This window comes from Bison bison, unplaced genomic scaffold, assembly GCF_000754665.1.
Source record: "Bison bison bison isolate TAMUID 2011002044 unplaced genomic scaffold, Bison_UMD1.0 scf7180017864035, whole genome shotgun sequence".
In the NCBI taxonomy this organism is placed as follows: Eukaryota; Metazoa; Chordata; class Mammalia; order Artiodactyla; family Bovidae; genus Bison; species Bison bison.
Genome location: NW_011494607.1, coordinates 5,416,037 through 5,429,772, shown reverse-complemented (window position 1 = coordinate 5,429,772; position 13,736 = coordinate 5,416,037). Strand labels below are relative to the sequence as shown.

The window sequence follows — 13,736 nt, the reverse complement described above, 5'->3', positions numbered from 1 at the left end:
AATTTTTTTCTTTAATTGTGATAAGATGCATATAAAGTAAAATTTGCCATCTCAAATTACATGTACAGTTCAGTGGTATTAAGTACATTCACATTGTTGAGCAACCATCACCAATGCTTGTCTCCAGAACTCTTTTTATCTTATAAAATTGAAACTCTGTACCCATATAAACAGTAATTCTCCATTCCTCCTAATGCCTGGCAACTCTACTTCCTGACTCTGTTTTCTGTCTCTATGAACTTGACTACTCTGGTTACCTTAGATTAGTGGAATGATGCAGCATCTGGCTTATTTTACATAGTATAATATCATCAAGGTTCATTCATGTTGTAGCATATATCAGAATTCCCTTTCTTTTCAAGGCTGAGTAGTATTTCATTATAGATATATGTCACATTTTGTTCATTCATATATTGATGGATAGGTGAGTTGCTTTTACTTTTGATCCAGTAAAATTTTGAAGAAATAGGGATAATTTATAAGCATTTTGAATGCCAAAGTCAGAGTAACTTTTCTTTTTCCATTTCCACAAAAGTTGAGAACCCTGTATTGTAGATTTTTTTAAAAGTTCTTCTATGTTACAAAAGTACAGATGCTTTTTGCCACTGCTCTGTTTTGTCATTTTTCCAGAAACTTTCATAATCTGATAGAAGCTTTCAGAATTCAGGGCAGAATACACTAATGAAATTATTTTGATCTATGTTTATTATTTTCCATTAGGATACTGTGAATCATTTGCTTATCATCTTCATAGATGACAATCCAGTGAGTATTAAACACGTTAGAAAATATTTCAGATTGCATTGAAGTTTGATACATACCTGTACAATCAAATGACACTTGACTGAATTAATTTTCTCTTCAAAGCCTGAAAAAGCGACTGAACCGCCTTCCCCTTTAGTTCCATTCTTGCAAAAATTTGCAGAACCTAGAAATAAAAAACCATCTGTAAGTATTTTCAGAAATAACTTATTACTTTTGATATAAACAGTTTTATGACGTATTTGTATAGCTCTAACTTACTCTTCCTCATGTTGTATCAAGGTGCTGAAGTTAGAATTGAAGCAAATCAGAGAGCAGCAAGATCTCTTGTTTCGGTTTATGAACTTTCTGAAACAAGAAGGAGCAGTGCACGTGTTGCAGATTTGTCTGACTGTGGGTGAGGCTTACCTGTGTACTTTACTAAAGTCATTGTTAAACTTTGTCATATACTTGACTATTTAGATCAGCTCTGATGTTGTAGTTGCCAGTGTCTACTCCTTTCCACATTGGAACATAATCTATAACAGACTTCAACCAAATCCTCTTAGCAGAAAAAAAAAACTACTAAAAATTTAGAGTAATGAAATTGTGTTAAAGACCTGGTCATGAGCATTTTGTCACAGTTTTTGTTAAGAATTATTTTGATTAAGTAATCAAATATAAAAATGTTCTATTTTGATTAGAAGTTCTATAACATCTTGTGCTATTGGATTTTGAGGCACTGTATGGACTCTGAAAAGATTAGTCTTTCTAATGCACCTAATTTTTTTTAATATATAATGAAAAAAAATTGAGGTGTAATTTACACAGTGAAACAAATAGGATTTAAATATACAATTGCTCTAACAAGTCTGCAGTCCATATAACGTACACCTTTACTGAGATCAGGAACATTTCCATCACCCTAGAAGGTTCCCTGAGAGCCCTTCCCAACTGATCCTTTCCTGCTCCCACTCCTGCCAAAGCAGTCACTGATCTCGTTTCTTTCACCACAGATTAGTTTTTCCTGTACAGTTTCCTTATATAGATGGAAGCTCATAGTATGTACTTTGGGGGCCTGACTTCATTGATTCAGGATAATGCTTTTTAAGATTGATTCATGTTATTGTGTAGATGAGTAGTTTGTTCTTTTTTTATTGCAAAGTAGTGTTCTTTTGTATGAGGGTGCCACACTATTCATTCTCCTCGTAAATGGGTATCTAGACTGCTTCCACTCTTGGGCTATTATGAATAAAGCTGCTGTGCACATTCTTGTACAGGGCTTTCTCTTGAGCATATATTTAATAACTAGAAGTAGAATTGCTGTGTTACAAGGTAGATATTTGTTTAATTTTATAAAAAGCTGCCAAATTGTTTTCCAGAGGGTTGTATGTACTATTTTACTCCACCAGCAGTGAAAGAGAGTTCTGGTTGTACCTCAACTTTATAAAAATTTGGTGGTGTTTATCTTTTTAGTTTTAGCCATTTTATTGGTATATGGTAGAATTTTGTTGTGCTTTTAATTTGTGCTTCTCTAATGATTAACAGAGCTGAACACTTTATCATGTGCTTATTGACTATTTGAATATCTTTGTGGAATTGCTATCTTTTGGCTGTTTTTTACTGAATTGTTTTTCCTTTTGTCAGAAATTTCAGTAGTTTTTTAAATATTCTAGATATGTCTTTTTGTCAGATACAAGTATTACAAAGATTTTCTTTCAGACAATGGCATGTCTTTTTATTTTTGGAATAGTGTCTTGATGAGCAGAACTTTTAAATTTTGATGAAATTCAGTGTATCAATTTTTAATTTTATGCTTAGTGCTTTCTGAGACTTCCGAAAGACTTTTTTAAGCCTTCACCTATCTTAAGTCAAGGTGATATTTGCCTGTTTTTCTCTAGGTGTGTTATAGTTATTATATTTTATATACAGGTTTGTGATCTATCTTGAAATAATTTTTAGGTTGGTATTAGGTAGGGGTGGAGGTTCATTTTTCCCCTGTATGGATATACAGTTTTTCCAGTATCCATTTTTTGAAGAGACATTTTATTCCCATCTTGAATTACTTGGGCATCCTTGACAAACCTTTTGACCATATGTGGGTCTGTTTCTCGGTTATATTCTTTTCCGTTGATCCATATGTCTACTTTTTTGGCCGATACCACAGTCTTTATTACTTTGACCAAGTAAGTTTTGCAATCAAGTGGTTTAGGGCTTCCCACTTAGTTCTTTTTAAAGCTGTCCTTAGCTATTTTAAGTTCTTTGCATTTCTATATAAAATTTACAATCAGACTGACAATCCTACCCCTTCATCCACACGCACAACCTGCTTCAATGTTTTAATTGGGGTGGTATTGAATCTGTAGCTCAACTTGGGGAGTAATGACATCTCAACAGTACTTAGGTTTCCAGTGCATGAATAGGGCGTATTTTTTCATTCATTTCATTCTTAAATCTCTCCATAAAATGTTTCATAGTTATCACTGTGGGTCTTTATTTTTGGATTTATTTGAATGTGGTATTTAAAATAACTTGTTAAATTGTTTTTAGCTTATATACAGAAATAGAATTGATTTATTGCATACTGATTTTGTATCCTGTGACATTACTAAGTTTACTTACTAGTTCTAGTAGCTTTTTTGTAGATTTCCTTAGGATTTTCTGCATACACAATTATGTCATCTGTGAATACACAGTTTTATTTTTTCCTTTGTGATATTTACATCTTATTTCTTTTTCTTGCCCCTATTGTAATGGCCAGGACCTTCAGTGTGTTGCTAAATCTAAGTGGTGAGAGCTTACATCCTTGCTTTAGGGGGGAATCATTCAGTGTTATACCATTATGTATAATATTAGCCTGGGTTTTTTTTGGTAGATCTCCTTTACTGGATAGAGAATATTTCCTTCTGTTTATTGTTTGCTGAAAATTTTTATCATGAGTGAACAGTGGATTTTTAAAATGCTTTTAGTACATCTCAGCAACCTATTTAATCACCAGGTTATTCCTAATTTTCTTTTATTATGAAGCTGTAGTGATATCCCCTCTTTATTGGTAATTTGTACTTTCTAGTGGTTTATAAAGTTTTGAAATATTTTTAATTTGCTAAGTTTTAGCTTTCATATTTACTATTTCCTTTCTTCTTACCTTTCGTTTAGTTTGTACTTATGGTTTCTTAAGATGAAAGCACTGATGATTAATTTGTACACATTTCTTCTTTCTTAATGTAAGCACTTAAAACTATAAATTTCTCTCTATGAGTTGCTATAACTGAATTCTAAGATTTTTGGTACTCTGTGCTTTTTATAGTCATTTAGTTTGAAATATTTTAAAATTTTCCTGTGGTTTATCCTTTGACCCTTGGGTTATTTTGAAATGTATTGCTAAATTTCCAAAATTTGGCGATTTTTGAGATATCTTATTGTGATTGATTTCTGATTTAACACTCTCCTGATCAGACAAAATATTCTGTATGATTTCAGTCCTTTGAAATTGATTGAAACTTGTCTTATGGCCCATCCATATGATCTGTATGAATATTCCATGTGCATGTGAGAAGAACATCTATTTTACTGTGTTGGGTGGTGTTCTGTAAATATCATCTAGATTAAATTGATGGCTTGTGTTCACATATTATATATTCTTTCAGATTTCTTAATGGATTTGCTATTTCTCCCTTTAGTTATTTTTTTTTTTTTAATGTATTTCAAGCTTCATTATTAGGTGCAGAGACAGTTAAGATTGTTAATGAATTTATCCTTTTATCACTATAAAATGCTCTTCTTTATCTCTGGTAATTTTCTGTCTTGAAGTCTACTTTGTTTGATATTAATATATAGTTATACTATCTTTACGCTTGGGTTTGCATTGTATTACCTTTTTCTATATAATTAAAGAATTTAACATTTATTATAAATACCATATAGCTGAATATTGCTTTAAAAAAAGTGAGTTTGATAATCTTGATTTTCTAATTGGGGTGTATAGTACTTTTGCACTTAATATAATTATTGCATATTTATTGTTAGGTCTTTGGTCTTGGTGTTTTGTATTTGTTCCATGTATTTTTTTTTTTAATGTTTTCCAGCCTTTCTTTGAATTACTTGAGCATTTTTCAGTATTTTATCTCCTCTATTGACATTTTCTTGTTTTTTTTTTAGTGGTTGCTCAGTTCATAATGATTACCCTGTACATCCTTCATTGATCACAGTTTTCATTTAAACATATATTTTACTATTTCAGGAACAGTGTAAGAACCTCAGTATACCTCAGTTTGTTCCCTTCCTGTCTGATGTGACTGTTACTGTATAGTTTAATTCTGTGTAGGCTATGAAACTCCACAGTACATTGCTTTTTCTTCCTTAAGCAATAGTCACACACACACATGCACACATATTTTGGCCCTGATAGTTACTGACTGGCATATTTACTTTTTTGGTGGTTTTTATTCTTTTTCTGCAGAGCCAGTTTCTGTATCATTTTCCTTCTGCTGAAATAAATGTTTTTTATTACATTTCTTATAGCACCATTCTGCTGGAGGTAAATTCTCTTAGCTTTTGTCTGTCTGAAAAGGTGTTATTTTGTATTCATTTAAAAAAGATATTTTCACCAAATAAAAAATTTCGGTTTACGGTTTTTTTCTTTCAGCATTTTATGTCATTTTTTTCACTGTCTTTTGAACAGCGCCATTGTTTCTAAGGAGAAATTAGCTTCCATTCTTCTGTTTGTTTCCCTACATATATCCCTTTTCTCCCTGATTTTGCAGTTTTCTTTTTGTGTTTGGGGTTTCAGCAATTTAACTGTAATGTGTAGTTTTTAAAAAGTTTATTCTACTTGGATTTTCCTAGGAATCTTAGATATGTAGGTTGGTGTTTTTCATTATTTTAGAAGATGCTTGGCTGTTACCTCTTCAAATACAGTGCCTGATTTTTTTCTCTCCTTTCTTTTTGAGACTCCAATTTTATGAATTTGCTATCATTCCAAAGATCTCATATGTTCTGTTCTAGTTTTTTCTTACTCTTTTTTAAAGAAAAGCTCCTTTTCTTTTTGTGTTTCATTTTGGATAATTAAGAATTAAGGGGTAAGCTCCATATTACCTCTTGTAATAAAAAAGGCAGTCAGTATGTTGGGTTTTTTAATGCTGTCCTCTGTCTCTTTAGAAAAAATTGATTTGTTCAGACTGAGCTCTGTCACTAGTCTACAGCTTCCATGATGGAAAGAAACATTGTTTAAAAACATTGACTGGGACTAAAAAGAGCCTTAGTTTTCACTATTATTTAGTGAATCAGGTTTCAGAATATTAAAGACCCTTGGTATAAAAAATTAATCCAATATGTTCCTTAAAGAGAATTTTACAAACATGTTTATTATTCTAAGTTTTAGAAGGTTTATGTTGCTAGGCAAATATTTACACATTTTATGTTGGTATATATTATATTTGATTGTTTAACTTCTCTTTCATCTTAGTAGTTGTTTTATTGCTCCCAATTAAATATTTTTTAAAAACTTAAAATGATGAATAGATTACTCATAATTGCCACTTTTGATATTCATTACAATTTGACTGGGAACATAAAGTTTTCACTGAATAGTTTTATTCTATGCAAATCTTTTTTTTTTTTCCTTTCTGAATTTGCTAGAGGAATTCAATGACAGAATTTTACGACCAGAGTTATCAAATGATGAAATGCTGTCTCTTCATGAAGAGTTGCAAAAGATTTATAAAACATATTGTTTAGATGAAAGTGTTGACAAAATTCGATTTGATCCCTTCATTGTAGAAGAGATTCAAAAAAGTAAGTAAAAGATGAGGACGAATCCTGTAGTTCTGTTGTTCTTTTACTCTTTTCAGAGTTTTCTGATGTATTCCCTGCTTACTGCAACAGCTGTGTGAGATACACAGGCAGGCATTATCCCATTTTACTAACAAGATGAAAGCTGTGATGAAGAAACTTATTCACAATTCACATACCTAATACTTGCCAGAACTGGCTAGGTTGTTCTAATTCTTCATTCTGGTGTGATCTGCACCTTACAGTGGATTTCTGCAAAACAGTTTTCATGTTGTTTGTTTGCTTTTTCACTGTAATGAATTTTAAACTAATATATAGTGTATTTATGCTTGTCATAAATAATTTTTGCAATATAACTTTTTTAACAGTTGCTGAAGGCCCATATATAGATGTTGTGAAACTTCAAACTATGAGATGTCTTTTTGAAGCGTATGAACACGTACTTTCTCTCTTGGAAAATGTGTTTACTCCTATGTTTTGCCACAGTGATGAGGTAAGTCAGAATATTAATGTTGTGTGAAGATTTTTCTTTAAAACTTATTAGTTGCTTTGATATCATTACGTGAGTAATTCAAATAATAAACAGAAAAATAAAATGCAGTTAATTAAGAAAATGGATGCTGTTTTGCACTACATAATGGAGATTAGAAACTGATAATAAAATTATTTCTTAATATCAAAACCATGTTTGTGTATGTGACTAGTAGATTGCTACCTAATTGGTATTTGATTTTCCATATATCTGAGTGGCTTTGTAGTGGTGATGGGGAAACCCCATTCTTGTATGTATATTATTTACCTACTTGTGGAAATCAGATGGTTTGAATACCTCCATTTGCAATATCTTAATCCTTACTCTATTTGACTGTGATTGTATTCACTTGATTTAAGTAATGTTTTCTTTGAACTCGAAAGTAGTAAGGTAAAATAGCATATTTCAATATCAAGTACAGGTTTAATAAATCATAATTATTTTTTAAGTATTTTAGACAACTTTTAAGAGGTGCAGAATCACCAACCCGCAATTCAAAATTCAACAGGTAAGTATATTCAATCGTATATATGGTTGTTGCTTTTTTTTTTTTGGTTCTTTTTGATGCTAATCATTCTGTGATAGCATCATCACCTTTATTAGCTGTTTTTCTTTGACTGTGTGGTTTCTTTGCTGTATAAGTAAACCAGATATTTTACTAAGGAATTGTAGAGCCATATTACATATAGTAATGTAAAAATGCCAGACATTCTTTTAGAAAAATTTAACAAGGTAACATACCATTGCTTTGTTAATATTATAACTAACACATATTAGTGCTGGATTACCTGCTTTATTGGAAACTGTGGACTGCATGCATAATTGAAATCCACAGATAACTCCATTTTAGAGAGTAGTTTGTTTTTTCCCCAGAGAGTGATGTTTATTAGAGTACCCACTGGTTACAAAAGTGGAAGGGTTTTTCTCTCTTTCCATTCTTGGCTTTCTAGAAACATAAATGTGCAGTTAAATGACCTAATAAAGGCAGTGTAAGAGAGGTGCTTTATCCATTTATAAATTGGATAATTAATGTCTTGAGTTGTTCCTTACATTGTATATATACAAAATTGACACAGATATCAAATATATAAATCTATAGAATTGATATTCACGTTGCTCTCAACATCTTCCAGTTTGTGTATGTGTATGCTCTCATGTCAAACTCTTTGCAGCCCCATAGACTGTAGCCCACCAGTCTCCTTCAGAGTCGGACATGACTGAAGTGACTTAGCAATAATAGTATAAGGAAAAATGTGAAAACCTGAGCCGTGGGGAGACTGTGTTACATATTTTGACAAAACTAAGGGTTGTAGAAATATATAGATTTAAATTTTTTTGAATGTTAAGTATTAATTTTTACATAATGTGCCAGTATATATGTAATGTATATGTAATAATTTTTCTGAAAGGTGCCCCAGTGCTCAATCGTGTCCAGCTCTCTGCGACCCCATGGACTGTAGCCCACCAAGATCCTCTGTCCATGGGATTTCCCAGGCCAGAATACTGGAGTGGGTTGCTGTTTGCTTCTCCAGGTGATCTTCGCAACCCAGGGATGGAACCTTTGTCTCTTGTGTCTCCTGCATTGGCAGGTGAATTCTTTACCTCTAGCTACCACCTGAAAGGTGGGACATAGCTTTCTGAAATGTGTGACGTAACCTTTATGATTCTTTGTTAAAATGTTACTCCTTTACTTTTCCCTAAGAATTTATATATTGCAACTGTGCAATAGTTAATTTATATAACAAAAATTCCATGCATACTATTTAAAATAGCATTCTTTACCCAATCCACACAGGGCTTCCCACGTGGCTCAGTGATAGAGAAGCCACCTGCCAATGCAGGAGATGTGGGTCCTTCCCTGGGTGGGGAAGATCCCCTGGAGAAGGAAATGACAATCAACTCCAATATTCTTGCCTTGGAAGTTCCATGGACAGAGAAGCCTGGTGGGCTACAGTCTATGGGGTCACAAAGAGTTGGACATGACTGAGCGACTCCTTAACATTTTATATATTTATTTTTATGGACTTAGGATGTTTGGAGTCTGACATTGATAGTGAAACTCCTCTATTGGATTCCTTAAGAGGAAGTGGTTCTTTGATCTTCTAAGCTTGCTGAGTAGCTAAATGTAAGTCAGGGTCATAACCTCAGAGATGGAAAGCTTCCTTTGCCACTTTGAGAACACCTAGTTGTCTTCAACATATTGAGGCTATAATTTTGCTGTCTTAGCATATAAACTTAATAGGAAGAAAATGTTTTTTTTTTTTCATTCTGGGTAATGGTTATAGCCTTAGAAAGTATATTTTTCTTTATATTGACCTGATGCTGACATTATCTGTCTTGTCAGGACTCTGCTCCAGTGATGGTCAATGATTCATTTACCTGTGTAGAATAACTAAAAGACTTTCTTAACAGTCCTTCACTGAAAATTTACAGTATCATTGCTAATTAGCTGTTAGATGACTGAAAATATGTAAAATATTTATTCATACATTTTATGCCTACATTAAAAGCAGGTGACCAACCACTAATATATATTAACCGTGAGATTAACAAAGGCATTGGTGTGTATCTTGTTAAATTTTCCCAAATGTTTAGGCATTTTCACATTATTATTATATTTGCATTTTAAAAGCAAAATTTTAATGTATGTTAATGTTAATCTGTTTCATTCTATACTTAAAGCATAACTTAAAAAAATATTTAAGGATGGATCTTTTGTTAACTTTGCTTCTTAGCTTAAGACATTTTAAAAAATATTCAAACTAACAATGTGTTGAGCTTGCATCCATAGACATGAAGTCCATGTTAGAAAATACATGTTTGTTTTTTCTGTGAAGTTTTTGGTGGCTTAGTCTCTGAATATTTTCCACTGTATTAAACAAATAGTTTGCCTAAATGAGGGCAAAAAATACAGAATTATTTCGTGACATACTGAGTTTTTAAGAATTTTTTTAATGATCTAGAATTCAGATTCCACTTCCCCAAAAGAGCCATTGTGTTTTATTTCTCTTTCCTTTATCATGTTATTCCTAAGAATTCCTTTTCTTTGTCAAGATGAATGTTATCCATCAGTGTAATTTTTAAAGCTTTTAAATTTTGTTTTATTGTTCTAAAGTGAAACTTGTTTAATGTCTGGGGTTTTTCTTTCTCTTTTCCTTATATAATGTCACATATCTGTTACTGCAGAGGTAGCCTAAGTTTGGATGATTTTCGGTAAGTCTTGAGACAGCATGTGATTCTTTTCTGTATAAATTATCTGTTTAATTCCAAAACATACACCCAAAACAACCTAAGTAAAATTAAAAAAAATAAAATAAAAAAAGAAACATTATGCAACTACTGCCTTTGTATCAGCTGTTTGGGATATCTCTTAAAATTAACCTCTACTTTGATTCTAGATGTCTCATTTTGGAAATAACATGATATATATCATTATAAAATAAAAATGTCAGTATAAAAATAAAATGAAAAAGCCAGTATTCAGCTTTTAAAGCTGTTACCTCATTTTTTTAATGGTATTGATCTTGCTAAATTACATTTAGACTTACATGTGTTTAAAGTACTTTTTTTTTTAAAGCAAGTAATAGTGTTTTTTCAGTATTTCTGGGCTTCATCACAAGTGAGATATTTAAAAAATACAGTTCAAAAAGTCAAAATTGTTTTATAATCCATTTAGGTTCTGAAGACCAGCAAAATCTATCTAGATTCTGGAGATTTTAATATTTTATCAATATTTTCATATTTGTTTTTGACATTTCTTTCAGAGAAAGTTGTGTTTACAATTTTGAATTCTTAAAAAACACTATATGTTTGTTTAAAATAATGTTCTAGCTTAAGTATCCTTTTTTACAACTACTACTGCTTATTATTAGAGTTTTTCCAGTTTTAAAATAAGTTTGATTCACTTCTTCACTCCTTGAACGTGTATAAAATGTACATATCACTCATATACCTAGTGCATTGAAACTTGATCAGTTTACTTGTATTTCTGTAATTGTTGCATTATTTTTATAAGTACATTTTCTTATATGAATAGTAGCTATTCATTAAGTTAAGCCGTTCCAAACCAACTTTCTTGAATTTTAAAATAGTCATTTTTTATTTGGAGGTCTCTTATAAGGGCAGTATTACATAGTGAGCATGACTTTTAAATTGGATAAAAGTTATGTTTTTATTTGTTGAAACAGGAGCGGTAGGCTGTAATGGAGGAAATTTTTGCTGCTTTTTGGCATATTTTTGTTGTTGCTTTTCAGCTATTTCTGCTTTTAGAAATTCACTTTTGTAAAAAATTGCAAAACCATTATTTAATATGTAAGACAGAGCAGGCTTCTTAGGCTACATTTACTTTTATCTTTTATGTTCATTGCTAGCTTTTACCTTGGCATTTTATTTCTTGTCTTGTTATTACTTTGAAATAATGTAAGGTACATTTTATACTTCATTCTTCTTTTGAGTATCATTTATGTGATTATAAAGTTGAAGTTTGCTTAAAAATTTTCAGCCATTTTCAGAATTTTTTTGTTCTATCTAAAAACGAAGTACTGAGAAAGTTTTCTAGTCTTTTTGTTTTTCTGTTACGCTGAATTATTTCAGAAGTACATTAGCAGGTGGATTATTTTACCACTGCACCACCTGGGTGGGTACAGTTTGAATGGTATAGTCTATTTTGAACATTGGCCTTACCGTATTTTTTAACCTGTTATTTCAAAAGCTGAATGGCAGTTAGAAATATGTACCACTAGAGGGCTCTCATCTTTTGTACTTGGTAGTTCTGTTACTATTCTAAGGTAAAAGAGTAGGTAAATTTCAAATGTTTGTTAATAAATATTGTCTCATTTGTTCATCCCCTCAAATTTAAACTTTAAATATACTGTCACTTTTGATTATGAAGATATTGAGACTTAATCTATGACTGAGAACTCCAAAATGTTATGTTTAGCCATACCTTCAGTTTACCATTTTTGCAACTATTTTTATTATTGTTTACAGTAAACTAGACTGTTGTGATAATGTAATAACTTGCTATATTCTTGATATATTTTTGTTTTAATATTTAGGAGCACACAGAAGAGAGGAGAATCATTTGGAATCAGCCGAATAGGCAGCAAAATTAAAGGAGTCTTCAAGAGCACCACAATGGAGGGAGCTATGTTGCCAAACTATGGTTTAGCTGAAGGTGAAGACGACTTTGTAAGTAAGAATTTTTCAATTTGATGTATGTATAACTTCAGACTTAAAAATAGCATAAAAAGTTGGATGTGCTTACTTGTTATTTTCCCTCTTTTTTAATCTTACTTCTTACTTCATTTGTGTTTTCCATCCATGGTACTAATCTAATTTAAAAATTTCTCAGCATTAAGTTACTGCTTACTAAGGCCAGAATGGTTTCTCTTTCAGTGATAATGCTTCTAATAGTCAAACAATTTATCATATTTTGATTACGCTTTTACTTCACATCCTGATCTTATCTCTTCCTAACCATATTAGCCAGGCATTTGGAATTATGTTAATATGTCCTGTTTAACCCCTTGATACTCAAACTGTGATCTGTGGATCAACATGATCAGTATTACCTAAGAGCTTATTATCAGTGCAGACAGAATCTCAGGCTTCATCCTAGACCTACTGAGTCATAATTTACATTTTAACAAGATTCCAGCTGATTTTTAAGCACATTACACCCACCATGCTATTTCTCTGTATCTTTTCATGTGATGCCTTGCTTGAGATGCCTCCCCCCTCCCCTTTATTTACCTGGAAAATTCATATGCATCTTTCAGAATCCAGCTGCTTCCCATAAACCTTACCTGGGTCCTCAAGCAGAACTGAACACTCCCTCCTTTGTTGTTCCTATTAGATTATGTGTTAAAATATATACCACATTGGATTTGAAATCATGATTTTTTTCTTCCGACACCATAGTTTATAAGGAGGTAGCCTTGTAGCCTTGTCCCAAAAAGGCAAAAACCAACACTTACTATTTTTGTAGTTCCATTTTTTAGGCCTAGAACACTTTTGATTTTAACAGAGCATTAAGAAGTCTTCCTAAGATCACTAACAGTCTTCTTAGGGATGATAGAAAAGCATTTTAGGACAAAACAGAAAAGGGGATCATTGCCAGGGGACTTTGTCGGGGAGGAAAAGAATTTACTTAGAAGAGAGGTGTGGGAAGAGAATACAACCCAGGGTGAAGGTAGGGAGCTAGAATTCTGGAAAGAAATACCTCTCACTGCTGGTTCACTCTGACTAGACTATTCAGCATTCTCTTAAGTGCTACAAGATTCATTTCCTTTAAAAAGTGTGTTCAAGATGATTGTGTTTTGTCTGTAAAATTTGCCCCCTTTAACATGAATCAGAGATGTCTAGGTGACCAGATATTATGTGTCAATTCAGAGGTTCTCTTCGAATTTAATGAAGTACATTTTTTCCATTTCTTTCTGCATGTATATTTCTAGAACATGTGTAACACTGCTTTCTTTTAAAAATAATATTTCTTCAAAAATATTTTAAAGAATTTATTTTAAACATTTATATGATTAAAATTTTGAAGCCAGGAGATGCAGAAAACAATTCTATAGAAATAGATTGCCTTCAGACCTTTTTCCAATATTATTTAATGCTGCAGTGAATATATTTTTTACTTGTGCCTTTTTCACAGTTTAAAAAATTATTT

At 31.8% G+C, this 13,736-nt stretch overlaps 1 protein-coding gene across 1 annotated transcript in view; it reads left to right on the top strand.

Moving 5' to 3' along the window:
• The window catches only part of SNX14 (sorting nexin 14), an 85,456-nt gene that overhangs the window by 37,280 nt on the left and 34,440 nt on the right, over positions 1 to 13,736 (top strand). The window contains exons 10-17 of the mRNA XM_010834754.1: positions 721 to 765; positions 868 to 948; positions 1,045 to 1,159; positions 6,379 to 6,534; positions 6,900 to 7,024; positions 7,513 to 7,571; positions 10,250 to 10,276; positions 12,121 to 12,253. Of these exons, the coding sequence (XP_010833056.1) occupies positions 721 to 765; positions 868 to 948; positions 1,045 to 1,159; positions 6,379 to 6,534; positions 6,900 to 7,024; positions 7,513 to 7,571; positions 10,250 to 10,276; positions 12,121 to 12,253 (741 nt within the window). The remainder of the gene's footprint in view (positions 1 to 720; positions 766 to 867; positions 949 to 1,044; positions 1,160 to 6,378; positions 6,535 to 6,899; positions 7,025 to 7,512; positions 7,572 to 10,249; positions 10,277 to 12,120; positions 12,254 to 13,736) is intronic.